This window comes from Rasamsonia byssochlamydoides (assembly GCF_041956645.1).
Source record: "Rasamsonia byssochlamydoides strain NRRL 3658 unplaced genomic scaffold VTN77scaffold_116, whole genome shotgun sequence".
Taxonomy (NCBI): domain Eukaryota; kingdom Fungi; phylum Ascomycota; class Eurotiomycetes; order Eurotiales; family Trichocomaceae; genus Rasamsonia; species Rasamsonia byssochlamydoides.
Genome location: NW_027192499.1, coordinates 21,015 through 44,768, shown reverse-complemented (window position 1 = coordinate 44,768; position 23,754 = coordinate 21,015). Strand labels below are relative to the sequence as shown.

Sequence of the window (23,754 nt, the reverse complement as noted above, 5' to 3'; positions counted from 1 at the left end):
TCTGCAGGTAGCTCAGTCCTGTCATGTTACTCGTTCTCGAGCACTTCACGAGGCTGAGACTGCGTCTCTGCAGGTGCGAGACTGCCACCACCACCATCATTTCCGCTGGAGGAGAGTTGCGAAAGTGAAGAACGAAAAGGCGGAATTGGAGAAGGCGAAGAGACAGAAGGTGGCGCCGCTGTAGTCGTAGCCGTTCTGATGGGGATGGATCGAGGTGTAGTAAAAGAAGAGGAGGAGGAAGAAGAAGAAGCAGAAACGAGACCAAGAGAAGGGTTATTGTCATCACGAGAAGATGTCACCAGAGACGTGTAATTCCTGTGGTCCTGGGATGGAGATGCATCGGTATCATGACCGTGCCCTAGTTGTGGTTCTCTTAAAGACGGCCCTGCTTGAGACTGGGTGACTGTAGGTGCCGTCATCTGCTGTTGCGGCAGCAGTCGCTGCTTTGTATGAGAGTTCACGGCACCCTCCACGTTCTTATTCTGGTCCACGTCCGGGAGTGACGTAGATTGTGATCTTGCACTTTGCTCGTGCAAAACTGGCAAAAGTCGGCCTTGAAGAACTGAATTCAAGGATCGTGGGTAATCTTCGCTCTCGCTTCCCGGAGGATTTTGCTGGCCTCGATGCATTCGATCCGGGGTCGTCGATCTGCTACTAGGAAGACCCTGTTCTAAAGTGCTGGGAAGTTCCTGTGGCGGAGTGGCAAACGACGAGAGTGGGAATGATGTTGATGCCGATGAGGATTGATAGTAAAATGAGGGCTGGCTGATGGGCTCTGCGAATCTATTACTAGCCACATGGTTTGCAACTTGCTGAGGTCGGAAGGTCGTCGTCGTGATCGGGGCTTGCTGCCTCTGTGCCCGGTTCAAAAGATCAAGGACGCGTCTCTTCCGGTCCTCTGAGATATCTGCGTCCGGGGCGAATCCAATCCTCTCAGCAGACAGTCCAAAGTAATCAGCCACAGAACCATTATCTGCACCCCCAAGCGAGGGAGTGCATGACAGAAGAACCTCCAGCACTTCTGGATGTCCATAATATGCAGCGTAGCGCATTGGTTGCCACCCCATCTCATCTTTGCTCAGTACTGATGCCCCGCGACTGATCAGAAGCGACACCACAGGCAGATGGCCTCCCATCGCCGCCAGGCACAAAGGCGAGTCTTCATGACATCGAGCCTGGAAGCGCAAATGCAAAGGGGAACCATAATCGAGGAGTTTCTGCACAGCAGCAACATGGCCATGGCGGCAGGCGACGCACAGAGCGCGGTCCCCATCTGCGTCCCGGGACTCCAAAGACGCTCCCTTCTCGCAGAGCAGACTGAGTAAATGTACCGATCGCCCTGCCGCGGCGATATGAATTGGCCTCTGTTGCGTGCCTTCTATTTGAGCCTCTATGTCCGCACCCGACGTCAGCAGCAGCCGGACCACTTCAGGGCTATCCGCTACGCAAGCATAATGAAGAGGGTTGAGACCAGACTGGCACCGAATGTCCAACGGCGGATTCTTCCGCAAGAGAAACTCTACCACGGCAAACTGCGAGTTCATCGCTGCCAGATGCAGGGCCGTTCTCCCCTGAATATTGGCCATGGACAGAGCGCCGCGTTTCTGGCTGAGAAGATCCACGATTTCAACATGCCCGTTGAAGGCAGCCCAATGGAGAGCGGTCATCCCGCCTTCGTCCAGGCATCGGAAGGTAGCCTTTCGTTTCAAAAGCATCTGGACCGCTAACAACTGCCCAGTTGCCGCAGCACAGATGAGCGGAGTCCTCCGTTCACTGCCAGGGGCATCAATATTGGCCTTGTTGTTGAGCAGGAGCTCGATGACGGGGAGATGGCCTCCCTCACAGGCGTAATGAAGCGCTGTCATCATCGTGGCATCTCTTGCGTCCGCGTCGGCTCCTTGAGAGATTAACAAGCTGGCGATTTCAACATCGCCCTGCTTCGCCGCGATATGGAGCGCTGTCATTTGGTTGTCTGCTCGAGCATTGACCTTCGCGTGGTTTGCCAGAAGCAACTGCACAGCCCCCAGTTGGCCGTTGTTGGCTGCAACCCAGAGAGCAGTCCTCCCATGCGAAGTTTTCGCCTCAAGGTCCACAGCTTCCATCAGCAGCAGTTCCAACACGGCAAGATGGCCTCGGCATGCAGCCAAGTGAAGGGCGGTGGACCCGGACGCATCCGATGCGTTGAGTCGGGCATTGTTCTGAATGAGCAGATCGACAATGTCCTCTTTCCCACAATGGGCAGCGACCATGAGAGCGTTCCTGCGCGAATAGATATGACGCGCCTCGATGTCGTGACCGCTTTCGATGAGTCTTTCGACGTCAAAACGAGATCCCGACTGGGCGGCCTTGACAATCAAGGGAGCAGTGGCTCCGTCTGACGAGGTCAGGTCGATGCTGGTGTTGAAATCACTTTCGCGGCCTCGACGGCCTCTAGTCGACCCTGCGGTGGGACTGACTACCAGGTTACGAGACGGCGATGCTGTCAAGTTCGCCAGACTCGAAGTGTTCAGTCGGCGGAAGGCTGATCGCAATTTTTCTCGCTTGGATCCTGTCGACGACGGTGTTCTCAAGGAAGCAGCGTTGGCAGACTGCCATCTCCGGATATTTTGATCGGAGTGGTGAATTGGGTTCGCGCCGAAAGATACGCTCTTGCTGCGACCATGTTCCGGCAGGACGGAATCATTGGGTCGTAGAACGTGGCCTTTTCCGCCAGAAGAAGTTGTTGACAGGGATCTAGCTGGGATGGTCGTTCCTGTATTGTGACTGGCGTAGCCTTCGTCGCTCGAAGTGATGACGGTCCTTCTGGATGGATCTCGGACGATGGCCGCATTCGCATCGGACTTTGATCGTGAGTGCTGGAGCGCCCGCCGATAGGCATCGGTAGAGACCAGTGCGTCGTCGAAGTCGAAGTTGGTCTCCCCAACAGACGATAGACGATTGTTGATCGAACGGCTGTCTGCTTGGGATCCCACTGCACTACTGGTACGACTTCGAAGAGTCACAGTGTCATCGGCGACTTTCTGAATAATTCTGCGACTCTCCACTTTCCGGAGAAGCTCGATTTGTTCTGAGGACGATCGGCTGTAGAGTAGTCAGAATTCGAAACAACACGACAGAGTCTGATGATTTCGTTACCATTGGCATGCTTGTAGGAGCAGGTTTAATGCGCGCACTTGAGCGTGCAGTCGATCCTCCAGGCCTCTCATCATCTCATCATTCCAGACCAATCTGACCCGCGCTTTGAATCCAAGGACGGTATTGTCCTCTCCAGCGGCATTGTGAGTCAGAGCCGAGACTTCCTCGGAAAGCACCTCCATGATGGCGTGACAGCCATCTAGGGCGACATCCAGCCCTTCATCATACTCCTTGTTGCGAGATGAGCTCTGGGTATTGTATGTGGACCAGTCATGGAGCTGAGTGATGGCCGACTTGATCGTGGTCAGCTCTCCAATTAGGGAACGGATTGTTAGATCAGCATTCTTGTATTTTCCTCGCAGCGACGCCAGTCCTGCGATCGTCTGGCCAATAACCTGGACGACCTGAATGCCGCCGGTGAAGACGCCAAAGGCGGAAACAGGATCCATTGTCTTGCCGTCGTTATCTTATCCGAACCGGGCTTTGTGGGGGAGGAGAAATTGTGTCTAGTTATGTCATGAAGTGCTGCGACATGGAGCTATGTCACTACTCCGTACTGAGCTCTCTTTCAACATGGACAGCAATTGAGTCCCGTTGAGGGCTTTCCAGAGAAGAGTCCGCCCAGAAGCGCGAATTTGTCTCCAAGAAGAATGCGCTTTCGGCAAAGGGAAGAGGGAAATAACTGCAGTGCGAGCTGAACGGTCTAACAGATACTTCCAGTCACGAGAACCTGCAGGGTTCCACGTCGCGGAGCCGGCATGATGGGCTGTGCGGCTGAAACGACCGGGGGAAAGGAGCGACAGGGGAGCCATGAAGAATCGCTGGTTGGCGACATGCACATGCTGACTTAGTTGGCTGCTGCCCCTGGTGAGCCGTGTCCACTGTCAACTGTCAGAAGTTACTACTGTAATACCTACTCCGTATGGAGTATTAGTTGGTAGGCAGAAGCTGTTGGGCGATCGATCGATTGTTGGCTGGGGATCGATGGGCACGGACCTTAGACCTCTGCACCGCCTCCCAGACCATCCTTGTTCCTGCGTACCTGTGAAAGGGACGAGCTGAGGCTGTGCTTTCAACATGCATTGTATAGCGGAGAGCAAATGATGCGATTTACTTGAGCAGAAGAGACTGGAAACAAGATGAGGATGACGGATGAGGGACGGAGACAGTAGGGTCAAGCTACTGCAGTAACCTCAATCCTACAAACCAACCTTAGCCTTCCAAAGTTGTTCTAACCGCTGCTAGGGAGAAAGATATATAGGATCACAAGACAGATGGTTTCTAGTAATTAATTATACTCGTTCATAGAAGTTTTAAAAAGCGTCTGTAGGGGGGAACAAACATTACGATTAACAATAGCATTATAAAAGCAAATCGACTTCTGCCGCTCTATTAATGCGATTCATACCATGCTCCAAGAGGAGGCCACATGACAATAGAATAGAAGAACCAAACGAGGAATATTTCCCTGCTGGAATAAGACCGTAAGCTGCCGATCACCCGTTAGTCGGCCAGAACCTGCCGGAGCATCGCCCTGAATGCGTCTTGCAACTTGTGTACTTCCTTGACCTCCGGCTTCACAGGCTCTCCGGCACTGCGGCGGAGATGGTCCTGCTTTCGGGCCCGTCGTTTGCGCTCGGCGGCAATGGGATCGAGGTCGTCATCGTCAGAGTCCTCATCAGACACGTCCGACTCGTCATCCGCGATGGCCAAATCTTCGAGATCGGCCTCATCCAAGCCGAAATCACTACCCCGGAATGTCGCACTGCCGGGGATCGAGTCGTTACCCGTCCCTTCTGCAGCCATTTTTTGTCTGGTTTTACTATGATGCCACCTCTTGCGGTCCTCTTGCCACTTGACTAGAGCATTGATTTCCTGGATAGCAACCTCCTTATCAATCTGGTTGGCATCCACGGCTCCCTGGAAGAGAGCGTTGATGTCGAGTTTGCCACCTCGAGGGCCCTTCCGCAAGAACTCGAGAATGTCCTCGAGCCAGGACATGAGCGATCCAAAAAGGCCATTGTCATGGATATGCACCTCGTGGACGAATTTGTAAAAGTTGTGTTCGTGTCGGGCGCAGAGATCAATAAATGCCTGTACCGTTTGGTTCGGATCGGCAGAGACATCTTGTCGCTGCGCCTTTTCAATCACGGAGATGGCATCATCAGCGAATTGGGCGAAGTCAGTAATGCTGTTGTAGACGTTGGCCGATTTGTATACCCGGACCAGGGGCTCATAGAAGATGGTGAACAAATCACGGAAGAGTTGGAGCGTCACCGGCTGGGACGGGCGTTAGCCAAATTGACGATGTCGACATGCAAAGAGCATACCATACCTCTTCTATCATGTTCAGCATCATGGCCTTGTCCCGTTGACGGGTATAGAGCTTGAGCAGTTGCTTCAGGTATGCAAACCACTGCGCGCCTTGTTTCATTTCCAGATCGACCTGGCCTGGTGTCAAATGTAATCATCCAGTATAGATGGCACGACTACTTACATTCTCGACGGCATTGTTCCACGCTACGTACCCGTTGAATATCTTGCCAATCTGCTCAGAGGTAAGCTCTGGGGAGATATGTTCAGATCGAAGAATGGCGACAATGAGATCCACGTCCTCCGCCTTGGCTTCCTCGCGAATCAAGGCTTTGACGGACTCATCAGCGTCGACGAAGGATTTTAACTTCTGCGCCACGACAGGGTCTTCGATCTTAGCAACCAATGCGTCAATAGGCTTCTGGAAAGATCGGATCCCGTCATTCAAGGTCATGGAGAAGATGCGTTGGAGCAGAGAACGAGAACCGAACGGCTGGGCGAGAAACAGATCAAGGACGCCGGACATGACAGCGGCCGGGTTGGCGATGCGAATCACATTCTTCAGGATGGTGTAGGGAATCAGAGAATGTATCTTCTTGAACTGGGCGAAAAGTTCGGGGGAGTTATCTTCGGCCAGGAAAAGATGGTAGATCGTTGCAGCAACCCTGCAGAAAGTACAGTCAGAATGCATCAGTCAAGCTAGAGGACAGCGGGCTGAAGACTCACTCGATCCTCAACCATTCAGCAAATTTCTGATACTCCGGGCTCAGATCCTGGATCGTCGGTTTTTCCCGGATCTCAGCGAACAGTTTGGTTAAACCATCTACACAAGATTCAGCTCAGCCGGGCACTTTACATACGAGGGGCGCAGTACTCACTCCTCTCCACGATGTCCCGCCGGAATTTCTCCATGTAAACGTCCAATTCAGCGGCACGCTGTCGGGCGATCTCGTAGAACCTTTCTTGCTCCTCAAGTCGTGCAGCATCGGCGTCCTTCCTCCGCTGGACGTCCAGCAATTCTTCCTCATTGAGGATGATTGGCCGTGCGGTCAGGAATTCCTCCATGGCTTTGGATTCTGCTACACGCTTGTTCTGCAGAATGGTACGGAGAAACGCGCGCAACGACACTCGCTGTTCCTCCCGGTACAGGACGACGTTCTCACGGGAGAAATCCCCAGAGGCTCTGGGCGACTTGGGGAACTTGGGCGATTTGGGCGATTTGGGCGATTTGGGCGATTTGGGAGACTTGAGCGACCTCGATCGTGAGGAGGACCTGGATGACGAGCGCTGGTGGGATCCGGCCGGTATTGTCAATCGGTCCGAGGTGGACGGCCCATCTTCTAGATATCCTGCCTCCTGGGTCGACACAGACGATAAGGACGACGCGTCATCATCTCCGGAGCCCCAAAGGCTGGTGGTGAGGGAACTCTTGTTTTTCTTGGGAAGAGGCGGGAGCATCCTGCCTGGAAACTCGGTACGCAGTCGCTTGTGCAGTTGCGCAAATTCTCCATATCTCCTGCCGACATAGATATCGGGTTTCCCAGCACGACGAACTCGGAGAATGAATTCCTTGTCTTCAATTAGCGGTGAATTATGTTTCCTATGATTTGGACTATGCTGTTGCTCACTGCGTGCTGATGATATCGTAAGGTGCGCTTCACCGACGTGCTCCTGACGGCAGCGACATTAACGTCCCAGCCGTTGATGTCATGCCCGTCAGGCGTGTTGACCAGCAGCCCCTGTTCATTGGCACCACGATCCACGACCTCCATCTCAGAGAACCTGATGCGCTCTTCATATCCCGATGCTGTTGGTATGCCTGACACCATCATCAACTCGATCAGCTTCTCGCATTTCTTGGCCAACTTCCGGCGCTTCGTCTCTTCTAGGCGATCTTCCGAGGAGGAAATGTGCTTGTTTGCGAAGGATTCGAGGAACTAAATAAGCAGAGGTCAGTTAGACGACCTCCCAACAGCCGTGAATCGCCGCAGACGCACCACCTGCAACCGATCCTGCCAAAACTCTTTCTCGTGGGCCTTGTCGAGGAAGGGAAAATTGCGGATATGGTGAACGAAGATGTAGCGTAAAATGGGCAACTCCGAATCGACGGGGGCTACCTCTCCGTAATCCGACTTGAAGGGAGCACCAAACCGCCGCAGTGCGGTAGGGGACGCCAGCTCGGAGATCTCATGCCGCACCTGACGACTGATGAGCTCCCGCTTCAGGTCTGCGATCAGTCAGAAAACGCGCAGTAAGCAGTCAAGTAGGGGTTGTTCGTCTGTACAGTGCTCTTGTTTGCCCGTCAGGATGTGTCCTGGAGGCGGGCTGGTGCTGTTGCTTTTGGAGGATTGCACGGGATCTGCGTCGCCCACGCCGTCCGCCGAGCTCGGAGAATCGAGCTGCGGCGTCATCGTGAGATGGCCTGTCCTGAAGTCACAGGTTCTTTCGACAATGGGATTGAGAGTCACGATAAGTTCGGAATGGCAAGGCTTCCGATGGAGAGGAACTTGATGTATTGAAACAGGAAGGATGGCTCCGAAGGGATGACGTCGCGCGGAGAATGCAGCTCTTTCTTCCTCTGCTGGAGTGACCTGCAGAGCGCCAGATTTCTGGCAGGAAGAATCTCCGGCTGCTAATCTATTTTCATCAAAGAGAGATTACAGAAAAGAAGAAGAGAAGAAAAAGCAAAGCCAAAAAAAGAGAGATCCTGCTTGTGCATGATGCTGGAGTCACTGGACCCTGTGGAGTCAGCTAGTAGCAGCTGACAGAAGAAGGTGCGGCTAACAACCGCCCCGCCGCGATCTTCTAGGCTCTCCCAACAAACAGATCTACTGAATGGAGTATCACTATCAATTGCTCCAGCAAGCCACCGCCAGGACACACCAACCGGCAGGTTACCTAGGCACATGAACTGCAAGAGCCCTTGTCGTCATCTGATGCTACCTAAACGACTCGTGCATGTGAATTCGGCTGCCTGCTTTCCCAGGGTGGAGGATCAGCAGAGCCACCGGACAGGCGCCCCCGGACCGCCCTGTCGTCGTCCGCTGCGGGGCCGCTACTGGCCCAGACTCTGGGCGTGGCGGAGCCCGGAGAGCCGGGACTCGGCGGCCGAGTGAGGCGTCCATTAGTGTCTAGAATGAGGCCTAGCATGGGGTCTAGCAATCTAAGAATAACAGCGCTTGACAGGGGCGGATTTCGCTAGTTCCATGTGCTAATCTAGAACTATCACCTGCGTGACCCCCCGTAGTTTGTGCATCCCATAATGGTAAGATCTCATCTCTCTTCAACTCCCTTTCAAAGATTACTCTCTATCTCTAAGATATCATCAGATTGATAAGGCATGCCCATCATGGCATGATGGACTTGACAGGCGGACTCCACTGACGGAATGTCAACGATCTTCGGGCCACTGGATCTTCTCGATAACCGACTGATCAGATTGGAACAGCTCGACCCATACTCCTCAGATCGCAGTCTGCAAATCCGTAGTTGCTTCAGGCGTCGCTCGACCGGTGCAAGCCTTTGCTCTTGACGAACAACGCGGTGATTGTGGCAATGGCCGCGAAACTGGCCGACACGGTGAACGACCGTCGGATCCCGTCATAATACACCAGACGAGCGGCCATCTGGATGTCTGGAGGGAGGCTGTAGATGGCAGACACCGAGTGTCGGATGTCCTCGATTACCTGTGAAATCAATTGATCAGCAACGACTCATAAATCACAACCGATCTTCTCAGGCTTAAGTGAAATGGATTTACTTTCCATTTGTCTGGTATTCCACTCAGGGCCTTCGCAAGGCCTGAGTGCAGTGTATTCTGGACGATCGCGGATGTGATGGCAACCCCCCAAACGGTACCCATGGAACGGATGAGATAGACGGTTGAAGCGGACACAGCGTGATCTGGGAAGTTAGCTTCCTTTCTCGAATTCATGAGTTGCAGCATACCTGCGTGGTCAAATGCGGCCAGGAAGCTGAACAGGATCCCGGGGTAGACGATACCCTGCCCAAGATTGGCGGGAAACACGAAGACAAAGTATTTCCAGGCAGAATCGTCGAACCTGAGAAGCACGACCAGTAAATTGCCTACAAACATTAAAAACGTGCCTGCTCGCACCAGATAGGCGAGTTTGCCCCAGCGTGACATGACGATGCCTGCAATGAGGCCGCCAACAGGCGTTGCCAGGGATGGAATAACCAGTCTGGCCCCGGCTTTGCTGGCAGAATCCAAGAGAACAACCTGGAAGAACAGGGGAAGCATGAATAGATACTGCTCAAGTCAGTGGTCAGGAAGGCTAATCAGCTCGAAAGATAACGTACAGCATACGCAGCCATCCCGACACAAACATTGGCTATTTGTGTGCAGACTGGCAGGACGCCTCGTAACATCCTCAGAGGAATAACAGGGACAGCCGACGTTTTGGCTTCCACTACGAGAAACAAAGTAAGGAAGACAACGCTTGCGATGAGCGATGTGATCACCCAGTCGTTATCCCAAGGCAGCTCATTGCCGCCCAGACTGAGCCCGACCAACTGGATAGAAAGTCCCAGGACAAGAAGCAGAGCCCCGGAGAGGTCGACTTGTCGCCAGACACCACGGAGCCGGTTGGAGTCGCCCTGATCATCATGTACTGGTAGTTGGATGACGAAATGACCAACCACCAGAGCGAACACGGAGATCGGGACTTGCAGGAGAAAGCACCAGCGCCATCCGATGGAGTCTGCAATGGCACCGCCCATGGAGGCGCCGCAGATGGACCCAAAGCCGTGAAGCACATTCTGGGCAGCTTGGTACATGCCTCGATTTCTGAAGGGGATGATGTCGGAGTTGATAATGGTGGCTTCAGCTGATTAGTTCAGTTTAAAAAAAGAAAAGATAAGATAAGATAAGATAAAGGAAAGAAAAGAAAGAAGGAAGGAAGGAAAAAGGAAATGGAAATGGAAATGGAAGGGGGATAGTCTTCATACCCATAGTCATCAATCCCCCTCCGCCAATTCCAGTCAATGCTCTCATCACATTCAGCAAGACAATGTCTTGGGCGACTGCGCAGCCCAGACACCCGATCAGAAAAGCGATCGTGCAGGTGAAGAAGCATGGGCGTCTGCCGAAGATGTCGGAGAAGCGGCCATAGAGAGGCTGGAAGGCCGTGCTAGTGATCAGATAAGAGGTCGTCAGCCAGGAGGCAGTGTTGGCTGAGTTGAACTCGGAGCTGATGAGTGCGTAGGTCGAGGCGGTGATGGTGCCGTCAAATCCGGCGAGAAAGACGTTGGCGAAGATGGCTGAGATGTCAGCACAGTTATCTAGGATGCTTGCTGCTCCCTGTCTACATACCTATTTCGATCCAGAGGAATCCTTTAGGCGGTTTCCAAGCGGTTGGTTCATCCGTCTGCGGCAGCAGAGGCTGTTCAAGCTGCGACTCGACGTAGTCATAGTCGTTAAGGGCTGTAATGTGAGTCATGCTAGTTGCTGCTTCGTCTTGATATCAATCTGCTATCAATCTGTTGTCTGAGGCCAACTTGAAGAACCTATCCAACAGGAATGTTTTCTTTGATATTCGTACAGAGTACATACATACACACATTTACTCTTAGTTAGCCGACTTCATAGACGCGCAATACTAATATTAATTTGTCCTATTGTCATAAAACTGTATTCTGCAGCCCCCACCAGCGATCTACCCCACCATATACCTCATACCTAGTTGTTTTCCTTCCACGGTAGTGACGATACTCCGTACAAGAAACGTTGATAACAATCGCACGAAATAAAGACCCATTATTGCACTATCGCGCTTGGTTACTATTGGGGGAAAAGAACGAAAACGGAAGCGGTGTAGAACCGCGAATAAAAAACCAAGGAATTGATTGAACAGTGGGGTCAAAAACAACGAAGTGAAAAAAAAAAGGACATTTCCACATGTCACAGGAGCAAAAAAGAAAGAATTGTTTATCCTGACAAGAGTGGGATTCGAACCCACGCGGGTTGCCCCACGGCATTTCTATACTGCTTTCTATGCAGTACAAGCTCTGTATACGTAAGCGCTTGAGTGCCGCGCCTTAGACCACTCGGCCATCTTGCCATGTCATACAATTGTTGCGGCTGTCTTGTAACTCAAAAAAAATTCGGAAAGGACGCGGAAGCTGGGTCACTGCAGGAAGGCAGGGCATCAGAGGGATTGATTTTCAGTCGTTACAGTAAATATAATATAATCATACCTACCTAACTGCCTACCCAGGCACCTGAGGTACTGTACCTTTAGATAGAAAGAAAATACGTAGACAGACGTGCAGGGTGATGAAACGGAAGAACTTAGATCGACTGATTCCCAAAAGACGGAGACGACTAATATAACCATCTATGTATGTAAAGTATGTACACCTAGGAGTGAAGAATTAAATTAGGAAAAAAAAATATCCGACAGAAAGAAAGCGAAAGAGGAGGTGCAGTCCTTTCCAATAATAATAGAAGAAAAGAAACAAAAGCTCAAACAAAGAATCGATGAAGACACTCCTAGTCGGGAACAAAGCAAGAAACCTCCGTACCAGACAGCTGGGGGGGGGGTTGGTGTGTTTGTTTATACAAACTGTCAACTGAGAGTTATCTAAGCTCGACTGATCAATTTTGCTATTGGCAAATATGAGTATTATGAGGAAGCAGTTATATAACGGAAGATCATACCATCATCCAATGGTTAGCCACTAATATTTTTTTCTTCTTTTTTTTTTTTAGAAATGTTACTCGGGAAAAAAGGCAACTTTTGAGAATGGTTTTTCCAAAGTATGGACTTGTAGAGTATCTATCTCTCTACCACACCTTAAGTATAGTCTAATAATACTTAGATTAGATAGAAATCACAATCTTCTCCCCAAAGTCATCTCATAATGTTGTTGTTGATGTAAGTATGCTAATTGTATAATAATGATCATTGTTTAAATTATTTCAGCCTCAGGCGGAGAGAAAAAGAGAGATAAGCCTTCATAAGTAATTGTTATAAAAAAAGGAAGTCATTAATCTTTTTTTTCTCTAAATGTCAATTTTTTGCTGAATGCCAATTTCTCAGAAGCAGGTACCTAGTCATATAGAAAAATTCTCAGTGACGTATAACTTTTGAGAAACTGTCTACAAACAGTCAATTGATGGTTTCTCAAAACCCGGCGATTACATACAGTGGTACAATACTACCTACTACATACCTTGACAAAAGAACACGTTTCTTTCAATAATACCGCACCGGACGGGAGAGGTAGAGGGCAGGTGGGAGAGTATTGTAGTAATTTTAGGAACCGTCAATTGATGGGTGGTTAAACTTCAAGGTCTACAGGTAGTGTAGCAGTATTACTGATATTCTGATACTGACCGTTTTTACTATGTATAGCAATAGCAAACATGAGTATTATAAGGAAATCAACATCTAATATAAGAATGGTCATCTGATGGTTGGCTGCTAATAAACACTGCATGTAGAGAGATGTGAGTTTTTTTTCCCTTTTTTTAAAAATGCCACCTAGGGGAAATATCAATTTCTATACGAGGAAAAAAAAATATCAGCTTTCAGGAGAAATACATTACTTATATTCTTACTAATAATAGGTTTTTCTTTTTCAAAACACGGCTTTTTATAGAATGAGGTCTCTCCACTGTGTATGTCCTCGAAATGAACAGATAGTTTAGATTATATCATCACGTAGTCTAGCTAGTGGTTAGATTGATGTGTAGGTAGATAGAATAGAATATAATAAAAATCAAACCAAAGCCTTAATTATCTTCATCCTCAAATGTATGTGATGTATAATATAAGGTAGCATGTAGATTGTGAAGTTGTGGGTTGAATCTATCCTCAGGTAGGAAGAAGAAGAAGAAGAAGAAGAAGATTTTTTTCCACTTTCTTAGAAACAGTCAGTTATCTAGAACTTAGAAGTTGAGAAGAGAAATATTTGATTTTTTTTTTTAAAAAAAATAGAAATGATTAATTAATTTCTAAACCTACAAAGGTTGTACGAAAAGAAATGGGCAAGGAACCAGGCTACAAGGCTACAAGGGTGTGCCGTCTTTTGAGCCACCTGTGAGCAGCTCACTGTCTGCTATACAGCAGGGATCCCAACCTTAAAACCATGGTTGCTGGGTTGCAAAGTTGTTTTTAACGAAGACACGACTCACACGAGCAACCGGGGCTGGGTGGACCTTCCCTGTATCTGTTGTGCAGAAAAGAAGCTATATCTGCTGTACTCTATCCATCTTAGGCAATCACTTTCAGGCTGCTTCCAACGAAATTGGTTTCAAACACACGTGTCCATTGGCTCCATGCTCTTCCCACCGTCCCCAGAGTTACTCCGTACTCTGTCCAGAATTGGCTGAATTGAATCCAACCCCAGTCGTGATTACCTAAAGATTATTATTAGTGTATTATTACGATCCAGGATTTGCGGGTTAGCGGGCAGCGGAGAAGATCCCTGCATCCCCACAGCGGGCAGCAGGCTAACCGCATCCGGGAGCAGGGCATGTGTCTGATTGGCCCTGCAAAAGTTGTTATCGCCGCGCTCTGATTGGCTGACGAGACACAGGAGATCGACTGTCCTGGTCGCTCTTGCCCCGGATTATGATTATGATCATATTATTAGTCTCGAAGAAGATGCTAGAGACTCATTCCTTAAAGGATCCCTGCATCAATCCCTCCAGCCACGTATTAGGCGACTTCTCAGGACGGACGTTTTAGACGCGGTCGGACAAATGGCTGGCGCGCTGATATAAGCGTGGTTCCGCTTTTACGAAATTGACCGCGCTGCCGGGACGATCGAAAGAGGACGGCCCAATCAGGCGGCGCAGACTTATCTCGCCCTCGACGCGCTCTTAGGGATCCCTTCTTTGCATGTCCCGAACCAGCGTGTAGCCAGAATATCTGTTACGTGTGGGAAATCCCCGTCGGGAGCGGACTGACATCAACAGGCGGTCTTGAAGCAGTGCTCCCGATGGGGATTCCGGGATATTAACGTGGAAGCGAGCTGGATGTTAATTTAATTGTTATTTTTATCAGGCTGATGCCAATTGCGATCGTCTTGTTGTCTTGTTGTTCTCTCTTCTGATGTCCTGTAACTAGAGTATCCTCTGAAAATCACTTTGTCTGTTCCCCGTGATCTTCCCCAGACGCGGTCGTGTGCTTGCTTGCCTGCTTGCTTCTCTCGTCTTGTCTTGTTTCTGCTGTCGGTTCAGCGGCATGACCAGACGGACGATCGAATATCTGATTCTCCTACAATCGCTGGCATCCTCCCCGGGACATTGAATCGTGAACTGAGCAATTAAATCTAAAGATCGATATCAGTCTTGACTAAGACAAACCGTTCCCTGAGCTATTCCCATTATCTTTATTTCCGTGACTGATAGCGGTGTTCCGCGTTACGTGACGGGTTCACCGTCGCCAGCAGATCACCCGCTTGCTATCAACGTCGCCCTACCACGCTCCCTATCCGATAAGTTGCCTGCTGCGGGTTGGTGCAGGATTCTGGTCGAAGTACTGAATCAGTCATTATCATTGTTATTGGCCCAAGTGGATTGGTGCCTTGCCGGTTCACTCGCTGCAGCCTTCCGAGCTCAGCTGTCCTCGACGATATTCAACAGACTATCACCGATTGACTAGAATCCTACCCCGCGCCCGCCCAGCGGAGTGCCCGGGGGAGACGAGACGATCGAAGAGGTGACATAATCCACATCGTTCATCGTCGTCGCCTTATCAGGGCTATCTTCGTGTCGATTGATACCGTCTGATAACAGAGGCTCTACTGGACGTATTTAATATTATCAATGGCCACCGCCATCACCATCCAGCCCTCGTCTGGCCCGGCGGGGACCCGTGCTGCCCTGGCGTCTGATCCTCACCATCTGGTCCGCCCCCGGATGAACTCCGCAGTTTCCTCAGACTCGCCCTCGTCCCTGCTGTCCACCGTCACCCCTCCAACTTCCTGCTTGGCCATCCTTCCCCGTCGCGATGGAGTCAGCTGTGACGCCTGTCTCCAACGAAGGAGCCGCTGCGCCATGAACGAACTGGTCAACAAGTGCTATTCATGTGAATTCCATCGCCAGGACTGCACCTTCACCGTGGCCAACAGCAACCTCCCCCTCTCCGGGGACGCCCCGGCGTCCAGGAAAAGGAAGCTCGACGAGATTGGGGACGGGGAACCAGTTAAGAGGTAGGAACTCGCCTGTTGTGCCGCGTGGCTGGCATGATATTCAGTTCTGATTCTGGGACATGCCAGCCATTGCTATGCCTTAGCTAACGCTCTTCTCTTCTAGACAACCGAATGACGCGTCCTATTCTCCAGAGTCCACCGCAAAGGACATGTCACGGCCCTCGACCAGGGCTACAGAGGTGGCCTCCCCCAAGCTGTCATGCCAAACCAGCCAGCACATAGGCATGACGACGGAGCTCGAGCCTATTCTCCTTGAGCATCTGCCGCTAGATGCCAACGACGAGAGTGTGCTCGCCGCCTCCCATCGCGTGCGGCGGTTGGGAGAGGACGGCACGTTTATGCGGATGATTGACAGCCCTCCATCGGTCGAAACGTCATCGGTCTCCCTCGATGCCATTGAGAACCTGGTCGCTCCGTACGGCTCCACCCTCGTCGACAAATTCTTCCAGCGCATCCATCCGGTCTTTCCCGTCTTGATGGAAGATGCCTTTCGCCAGGCGTATCGGACAAGGAGAGGGCTCTCGCCTCTTCTCCTGTCCGCGGTGTACCTGTTGGCTCTCAAGTTCCTGGACGTTGAACCGGGTTCCCGGACGGTGCGGACACCGGACGCTGGGCGTCTCGAAAGCACGGCCCTGAAGCTGCTGACGGAGGCTCTTCCTCGCGCCCATATCACCACCATCCAAGCCGGTCTGCTTCTCATGCAGAAATCTTCGATCAACACCTCGTCGTTGAACGCGCAGCTCGTCACGGCCGCATTCGAACTGGGACTGCATCAGGACTGCACCAACTGGAAAATCGGGACGGCCGAGAAGGGGCTGCGGAAACGCATGGCCTGGGCCTTGTACATGCAGGACAAATGGTCCGCCCTGATGCACGGACGGCCGTCGCATATGTCGGCGGCCAACTGGACCGTCCGCGATCTGGTGGAAGAGGATTTCGTAGGCGCGTTTCCGGCCGTGAAGCGGGAAGACGGTTCGATTATTGGTCACGGCCCTCTGCTCTTCTGCCAGCATGTCGCCCTGACCGCCATCCTGGCCGACATCCTCGACAACTTTTACACCCTGAAAGCGGTCGAGCTGTTCAACGCGTCCGGCAACAACCAGACGCGGTTCATCCTGGAAAGAGCTAAGCCCGTCCAGATCCGACTGAAAGAGTGGTTTGCGCGTCTGCCGCCTCAGCTCAAGATGGATAATACCTTGTCGGGGGATCTCTTTGAAGAACTCACGGAAGAGACCGCCTGCAACGGGGCGCTGCATGTGGCCTATTTTGCGACAGAGATCACCCTGCATCGATGTATCGTCCGGTCGTTGAGCCCGGAGACGGCGGACAACTACCTCTCTCACATCTGCCGATCGGCGGCCAAGACGCGACTGATCTCAGCGATGGATTTCGTCAACCGGCTGCGGCCGGCGCACCTGCGGTCGTTCTGGCCCGCTCCGTCGCGGACGAACTTCGCGCTGATCGGCTCGTTCGGGACGTTGCTGCTGGCCACTGCGCCGACCAGGGAGGAGGCCGAGTTCTACCGCATGCGACTGGGCGAGTACCGATGGACGCTGAGCGTCAGCGTCAAGAACGCCGAGTTCCTCAACTTCGCCATCGAGAGCCTCGATCTGGCGACCAGTCTGGCGAAGAACGTCCCGGAGAAGCCGGGCATCGAAGAGCTGATGGCAGCAGCCTCTTCCAAGACCGCACCGCGTACCAGCCAGGCTCAGCGTCCAGGTACCAGCGATGCATCCTCGCGGCCTATGTTGGAATCAGGCGGAGCTGAAGCTGGAGCTGGAAGCGGAGCCGCAACCGAACGAGCGGGCTCTTCATCAGTGGTATCAGGACTAGCCTCGCCCGCGACGTCGACATCAGGAAGCGAAGAACCGGAGGATACGGATACATTTCCTCCTTTGTAGATGATACGATACCTGATAGATAGATAGACTTGTTTCTCCCTTCTTTTTGCCACGACATTCCCAGCGAACGAACAAACACTATCTTTGATGATTTTGCATACAATCAATTGTATGCATCATGCGCATGAATGAACGAACGACGAATGGATACCAATGTATTGAATTTGTTTTTTTTCTTCTTTTCTTTTTCTTCCTTGTTTTTCCCTTTTCATTTCAGTCTCGATAGCTTAGCTATACAAGATCATACAAATATAGCTTAGCTAGCTACTTGTTAAATTTAGATAGTTTATGTATAGAACAAAATTCGTTCTTGTTCCCTCTCGGATTCAATGGTTCTTGTCTTTCTTGTTTGATTAATTTAGCTAGGTATTGATGAGAGAGAGAAAGAAAAACACAATAATTTCCATCCAATGATATTACATGTATATGTGAGTGAATGCAAGGATTAATTAAGAGTAAAGTGCACAATTTAGAGAAAAATAGAATAGAAATAATTATGTTCTCTTTGTTCTTCTCCCCTTTTTCTTTTTCTTTTTCTTTTTCTTTTTTTTTTAACCCTAGGTTATGGTCTATTCAATAGCTTAGAGACTCGACTCGAATTGTACTGAAGATATAAGAAGATAGAACTTTTTTTTAATTGATTTCTCACCAATTAACGCCATTATTTGCCATTTCCCATTTGTCTGTTTGTTTCATGAACCGACCCCATTGCTTTTAATGACGGACGTAAATAGTAATAATGTAAACAGAACAGATACATGCAATGCAGGCATGCAAGATAGGACATGTCACGAACAGGAAAAAAAAGACCTGTACAGGTTGCGAGCGAAATAAGAAGAAAAGAAAACGCTGGTATCAAAAAAGGTGCAACATCGGTAAAACAAATTACAAATTGCAGTGTTGGAGTCTAGACCAGGAGGACACTAGATTGTCATCAAGTCAGCCGCTGGGTTCATTCTCAAGTGAAAAAGGAGGAAACTCACGCATTCACGCAGCCGTCGTTCTCCGGGTTGTTCGTAATCTGGGCCCATTTCCCCCACACCACCTTGCCGCTGGCCGTGACGAGCCCCAGCTCCGACACGTTCACCTCGATGATCGTCCCCTTGGTCAGCACGCCCAGAGCCGTGTACATCGGGCTCTGCGGGTTCTTCTTGACCGAGAGGATGGGCAGCTGGACGGTGACGCCCAGCTCCGGGTGCGTCACATTGGCCTTCTTGTATCGTAGACCCATGGGCCGGATGAAGCGCTCGTACTTGACGGGCCGGCGCGTGAAGTCGTTGCCGACGAAGGTCGGTTTCGTGATCATCCGCTTCCACGACTTCTTCGACGTCTTCTTGCCCGTCTTGACCACCTTGAACATCTCCTCCTCGCTGATGCCCCGCACCTTGGGCAGCGGCACCGAGAACTTGGCCGCCTTCTCGGCGCGCTTGTTTTTGATGGCGCTGGACAGGGCCTTTGCGTTCGTGGCCTGCGACCGATCCAGCAGGTAGTTGGGCAGAGGGGTCGACGATGGTTCGGACGGCGCGGCCGACTTGACGTTCTTCTCCTCCTGCGCCTTGATGCGCTTCTTCATCTGGATCTTCTCCGCATGGCGCTTCTGGTGGTACAGCTTGGCCCGCAGGCCGCGCAGTTTCTGTGCATTTTCGGACTGTTTGTGGAATTCACGGGCCTCGCGCTTGCGGGTGCGTTCCTCGTGATCGAGGCTGTTCAACAGCTCGTTAGAGTGGTACTTTATGGTTGATAGTGTTCAAACATACCGCTTCCCGTGCTGCTTTTGCCAGCGCTCGATATACCTAAGCCATTGTCAGTATGAGGCAGCAAGACCAGGATCTTTGCGGGACGAACTCGTTCTGAGGCTATATTTCAACAATTCGTTAGCATAAAATCCTGACATAGAAGATACAGGCCTAGAGCACCTACCATGGCGAACGCAGGACTTTTTTACTTGTTCACAGGTATAAGGCGCAACAGCCTTGGTGGAGGTTGAGATCTTGTCAGGAAAACTGTGCCGCGGAAATCTTGGCGTTGCGATAAAGATCTCACGTGAGCGGTATCATAGAGCACTATCAGTGATGCCTGAGGCGGTACAAACAGTATTGCCTTGACTTCGACAGTACTAACCAAATCTGGCAACTTGCACATTTGCATCACGTGATTACTCTCCGCCCGGCGAAGCGGCCACTCGCGCTGTTCCGATGATTTTCTCAATTGAGCAGACCAGATCGGTGACGACAACTCCCAGAATTCCCTTCGGTCGTGGGAAGCGTCCTGCTCCTACAATTCCACAGGCAATTGCAGAGCTCGACTTTCTTCGGATATGTTTTCCAGATCGGCCCTCCGCGGCGTCTTTGACGTCCAGCGGACAGCGAGTCAATCGCTTATCTCCTCGTTCATATCCCAGCTTCCCCGACGAGCATGCCTGCATCAAGCATCGACAAGTACCCAATTCCAGGCGACGCCGCATGAAATCCCGCCTCAGAGCGTACCGTCAGCATCGCCATCGTCACAGCCATCGCAACCATCACAGCAATCACAAACAGCATCGACAAAACTACCATCTGCATCCGACTCTGAGTTCATCCCCCAAACTCGCAACCACATCCCCCGCGAAAAGCTCCCCGTCAAACCGAGCTTCACGGAGCCGCTCAAGATCAGCAAGTCCCTCGCCAAGATGCTCCCCTACCTCACGACTCAACGGCCGCACTATATCTCAGCACACCTGCATGCGCGGCCCTATCTGCTAACGGAAGGCGACCACCTCCGGCTCCCCTTCAAGATGCCCCAAGTGAAACCCGGCGACATCCTCCGCTTCAACCGCGCGTCGCTGATTGGATCGCGGGACTACACGCTCAAGGGCGCGCCGTACATTGACGAGCGCATGTACGAGTGCCGTGTGCGGGTGATCGGCGTCGATGCCGAACCGCTGCGCATCAAGGAGAAGACGAAGCGGAGACAGCGACATGTCCAGCACATCAAGAGCAAGCACAAGTACACGCTTATGAGAGTGATGGAGGTGAAGGTCAAGACGTTGGAGGAGCTGTTGGAAGAAGGGGCGCAGATTGTGGAGGACGGAGAGGGGGATCCGAAGATTGAATCGAAGAATTAGGACGGTTCTGCTCTGTGTATAAAAGCGGGTTATCACCAGGTTATCACATCCTCATCCTTTTCGTTTTATCCGGAGCTGTATTTTTATTTATCCATGTATTGCATCATCGTCATCTTTCTAAAGTTTGGAGATCTAGTTTACTAGCTATGTACTAGGTAGTCATGTCACCAAACCAGACAGCCCAGACAGACAGTCTAATGGGATATATGTCTGCAAAAGTGTGCACCAGTATGCCACTCCATGTTTACATGATGTTCAATCCGTAGTTGCCTGCCTATCATTCAACATGCTCCACAGCAATCTCTTCCTCGTCTTTAACATTGGCATTCTTCCTTTCAACCAGTTCTTCTCCCCCATCCCCGGGACTGTTGTTGATAACAGCCCTCTTCTCCCCAATCTGCACCAGACTGACCCCTTCCAAGCGAAGCTTCTCCAGAGAGAGGGCTGCTTCAGCCTCCTCCAGTCTTTCCTCCTGCGACATCTCCGGTCCTAGAAGCAAGAAGAAGAGCATATACGCCCACACAGCACCCATGAAGATGGCGATGACTCTGCCGTAGTCAAACCTCTTCGTTCCGTCGGCTGCCGGGGGAAGAGGGAATCGCTCGCCGATGACGGACTGGATCGTTGCCGAAGCTGAAGATGCTAGATTGCCGAGCTGGTACGTCAGCCCGACCATCATACTGCGCAGGACGGTCGGCGCGAGCTCAACGAGATGGATCGGGATAGGCCCCCAGATGCCGCCAACAAAGAACTGCTGGAAGAAAGCGCTCGCCGCGAGGGACATATTCCGCGGCAGGACGTAGGCGGGTATGATGGCGCCGCCTAGGATACACGCGCAGATCATGCTCAGACGCCTGCCGAAGAAAGTGCTGATGTATCCGATTGTTGCTCCGCCGATCAGGGCGCCGAGCTGACCGACGACCGTGACGACGGTTGTCTCTGTCGGCGACATGCCGACTTGGTCTTTGAGGAAGGTCGGGTAGAAATCCTGGCTGCCGTGGGAGCACGAGTTGAAGCCCGTCATCAGGATAACGGTGTAGATGAAGAGCACCCAGTTGGCGCGAAGGGCGTTGCTGGACTCTTTGATGAAGGCGCGGAAGCCGGTGTCAGCTGCAGTTCCGTCTTGCTGCTGCTCCTGCTGCTGCTGCTGCGCAGCCTTTATTCTCGCCTCGCGCTCGGCCTTCATGACTTGGAAGTGGTTTGTCTCTGGCAGCCACCAGCGGAAAGCAATGATGAGGATCGGAGGGCCTGCGCCAAACCAGAAGAGACTCCGCCAGCCATGAGAGGTGGTTGGCACCAGGGCGCGGTAGAACGCTGCTGCGAGGAGGTAGCCGGTGGCGTATCCTTGTTCGAAGACTCCTGAGAGCAGACCACGAGCTTCGTATGGGAGATCTTCTAGGGCGGTGGCTGCGGCTGGACCAAAAAGCCCTGAGAACGAAAGATCAGTTACAGCCAAATTAGAAGAGGGAGGAGGAGGAGAAGACGACAGGCCATCTCACCTCCCATCGCAATCCCATACAACGATCGAACACCCAGAAACTGCGGCAAAGTGTTGCAGAATCCAGATGCCAGTTCCAGAACGACGAAAAGAGCAAGGTTGATGATCATGGGGTATTTCCTCCCGTAGCGATCGGAGAGGGTGCCAAAGACGAGGGCCCCTACCGATCGAAGCATCAGGGTGACTGTCATGCCCTAGAAGTGCTTCAGTATATGCCTCTACTTCGGCACCAGGTCTTGACCTATGTACTGGTCTACTATGTGCATACTTACCCAAGAAACATCCGAGTAAGCGACGTCGAACTGCGCCGCAAGTTCAGTGACAGTCATCGAGACGGTAAAGTAGTCAAATGCATCCCACGTCCATGCCAGGAAACCGGCAGCAAACATGAGCCATTGGTGGGTGGTCAGCTCTCGTAGGATGGTGATTGGATTTCTGAGCTTGTTCTAGCAGCAGCAGCAGCAAGCAGTTAGTGAGGGTAGGAGTATAGAATTTATACACGAAATTCTTGGAAAATATCCAGCCGGATATACCGAGATGAATGTATGTAGGTATAATACGCACCCTCGGCGGTCGAAGACTCGTCAGCCTTGTCGCAAAGTAGTGTGTGATCTGACTCGGGGAGTAGAACCACCCTGCTGCCATGTAGTTTCTCATGGTTGCAGTCTACAGAGCAGAGTGATATAATTCATGAAATGATGCAGAGCTGTTCAATTCAATTCAATCCCTTCGGTGCAGCTGCAGTCTAGCACATAGCCTGTATGTATGTACAGTACGATAGGTCAGTATGTAAGCAGCCAGCATCCAGAATATTTTTTAACAAAAAAAAGCAGCAGCAAGATTTTCCTAACCCGGTTATATATATGCATGCCCAGCCCAGCATTCCGAGCAAGGGGCATGCATGATCACTCTCCTTCCTGTTGTGACACATTGACACTTCTCCCCGCACGGAACAGTAGTCTGTCGCTGTTCATGTTCATCCCCTCAGCGAGATCACCCTAAAGTCTGCCAATGACGAATCAATCCCCTTCCATCTTTCGAAGCTACGGTCATCGCATTGATCATCGGGCAGGGGTCCCAGTAGAGCGAGATGGAGATGGAGAGTCAATGACAAGACAAGACCAAACGGACGGATGGACGCGCGTGATGGTTAGGCTAGGGCTGTGTGGCATGTCCGTGTCCATGCGTCAAGACTCAGCCAGGTCTGACATGCCAAGCATACAAGCAATCTTTCTTCAATTCAAGGGCAAGACAAAGAGAAAAAAAAGATGTCCGTGAGTCTGTGACACTTTAAAGTGGGGTTGATCGATCGACAAGGACAAGACAGCCATGGAGTGGGTTGATGACATTGATGGACAATAATGCTGGATGGGCGGGTAAAGAAGCTGCAAGCGGTGTACTACGACTGCACGTATATACACACATGGGATCGAGTACCTGGGGATTTCCCCGCAGTTGATAGTGGCTGTCGAAGCTTAAAAAAAGACTGGAGAATACTCCGTACAGAACGCCAATGCAGGGTTTAAGCCTAGGTTTAAGCTAAATAAGTCTTCGAATCAATTCACCGATTGTCAAAATGCGGGGTCTAGTCTGGAGTCTCTGGACCTGGGGCAACCAGA

At 51.3% G+C, this 23,754-nt stretch overlaps 9 protein-coding genes and 1 non-coding gene across 10 annotated transcripts; 2 read left to right on the top strand and 8 right to left on the bottom strand.

The window, feature by feature from the left end:
- Positions 1-26: 26 nt before the first annotated feature.
- VTN77DRAFT_1069 (uncharacterized protein) lies at positions 27-3,584 on the bottom strand (the record flags this gene model as incomplete). The annotated part of the gene is made up of 2 exons (XM_069416760.1): positions 27-3,081; positions 3,136-3,584. The coding sequence occupies 2 exons, from the start codon at positions 3,582-3,584 to the stop codon at positions 27-29; spliced, it is 3,504 nt and encodes a 1,167-aa protein (XP_069273098.1).
- Positions 3,585-4,638: 1,054 nt separating this feature from the next.
- VTN77DRAFT_1068 (uncharacterized protein) lies at positions 4,639-7,859 on the bottom strand (the record flags this gene model as incomplete). Its single annotated transcript, XM_069416759.1, has 8 exons — positions 4,639-5,415; positions 5,471-5,581; positions 5,633-6,113; positions 6,175-6,271; positions 6,327-7,017; positions 7,077-7,385; positions 7,446-7,675; positions 7,733-7,859. The coding sequence occupies 8 exons, from the start codon at positions 7,857-7,859 to the stop codon at positions 4,639-4,641; spliced, it is 2,823 nt and encodes a 940-aa protein (XP_069273097.1).
- A 532-nt stretch (positions 7,860-8,391) lies between these two features.
- VTN77DRAFT_1067 (uncharacterized protein) lies at positions 8,392-8,656 on the bottom strand (the record flags this gene model as incomplete). Its single annotated transcript, XM_069416758.1, has 2 exons — positions 8,392-8,579; positions 8,623-8,656. The coding sequence occupies 2 exons, from the start codon at positions 8,654-8,656 to the stop codon at positions 8,392-8,394; spliced, it is 222 nt and encodes a 73-aa protein (XP_069273096.1).
- A 486-nt stretch (positions 8,657-9,142) lies between these two features.
- Positions 9,143-9,709, bottom strand: VTN77DRAFT_1066 (uncharacterized protein; the record flags this gene model as incomplete). The annotated part of the gene is made up of 1 exon (XM_069416757.1): positions 9,143-9,709. One exon carries the CDS (start codon positions 9,707-9,709, stop codon positions 9,143-9,145), a length of 567 nt encoding a protein of 188 aa, XP_069273095.1.
- A 38-nt stretch (positions 9,710-9,747) lies between these two features.
- On the bottom strand, positions 9,748-10,245 carry VTN77DRAFT_1065 (uncharacterized protein; the record flags this gene model as incomplete). Its single annotated transcript, XM_069416756.1, has 1 exon — positions 9,748-10,245. One exon carries the CDS (start codon positions 10,243-10,245, stop codon positions 9,748-9,750), a length of 498 nt encoding a protein of 165 aa, XP_069273094.1.
- Positions 10,246-11,401: 1,156 nt separating this feature from the next.
- VTN77DRAFT_t142 lies at positions 11,402-11,528 on the bottom strand. The gene has a single exon. It is a non-coding gene; the product is annotated as a tRNA-Leu (tRNA).
- A 3,716-nt stretch (positions 11,529-15,244) lies between these two features.
- VTN77DRAFT_1064 (uncharacterized protein) lies at positions 15,245-17,531 on the top strand (the record flags this gene model as incomplete). The annotated part of the gene is made up of 2 exons (XM_069416755.1): positions 15,245-15,630; positions 15,734-17,531. The coding sequence occupies 2 exons, from the start codon at positions 15,245-15,247 to the stop codon at positions 17,529-17,531; spliced, it is 2,184 nt and encodes a 727-aa protein (XP_069273093.1).
- A 907-nt stretch (positions 17,532-18,438) lies between these two features.
- Positions 18,439-19,454, bottom strand: VTN77DRAFT_1063 (uncharacterized protein; the record flags this gene model as incomplete). The annotated part of the gene is made up of 5 exons (XM_069416754.1): positions 18,439-18,454; positions 18,515-19,234; positions 19,289-19,324; positions 19,377-19,387; positions 19,452-19,454. 5 exons carry the CDS (start codon positions 19,452-19,454, stop codon positions 18,439-18,441), a joined length of 786 nt encoding a protein of 261 aa, XP_069273092.1.
- Positions 19,455-19,848: 394 nt separating this feature from the next.
- Positions 19,849-20,637, top strand: VTN77DRAFT_1062 (mitochondrial 54S ribosomal protein bL21m; the record flags this gene model as incomplete). Its single annotated transcript, XM_069416753.1, has 1 exon — positions 19,849-20,637. The coding sequence occupies one exon, from the start codon at positions 19,849-19,851 to the stop codon at positions 20,635-20,637; it is 789 nt and encodes a 262-aa protein (XP_069273091.1).
- A 277-nt stretch (positions 20,638-20,914) lies between these two features.
- Positions 20,915-22,792, bottom strand: VTN77DRAFT_1061 (uncharacterized protein; the record flags this gene model as incomplete). Its single annotated transcript, XM_069416752.1, has 4 exons — positions 20,915-22,065; positions 22,137-22,329; positions 22,408-22,581; positions 22,700-22,792. 4 exons carry the CDS (start codon positions 22,790-22,792, stop codon positions 20,915-20,917), a joined length of 1,611 nt encoding a protein of 536 aa, XP_069273090.1.
- Between the last annotated feature and the right edge of the window lie 962 nt (positions 22,793-23,754).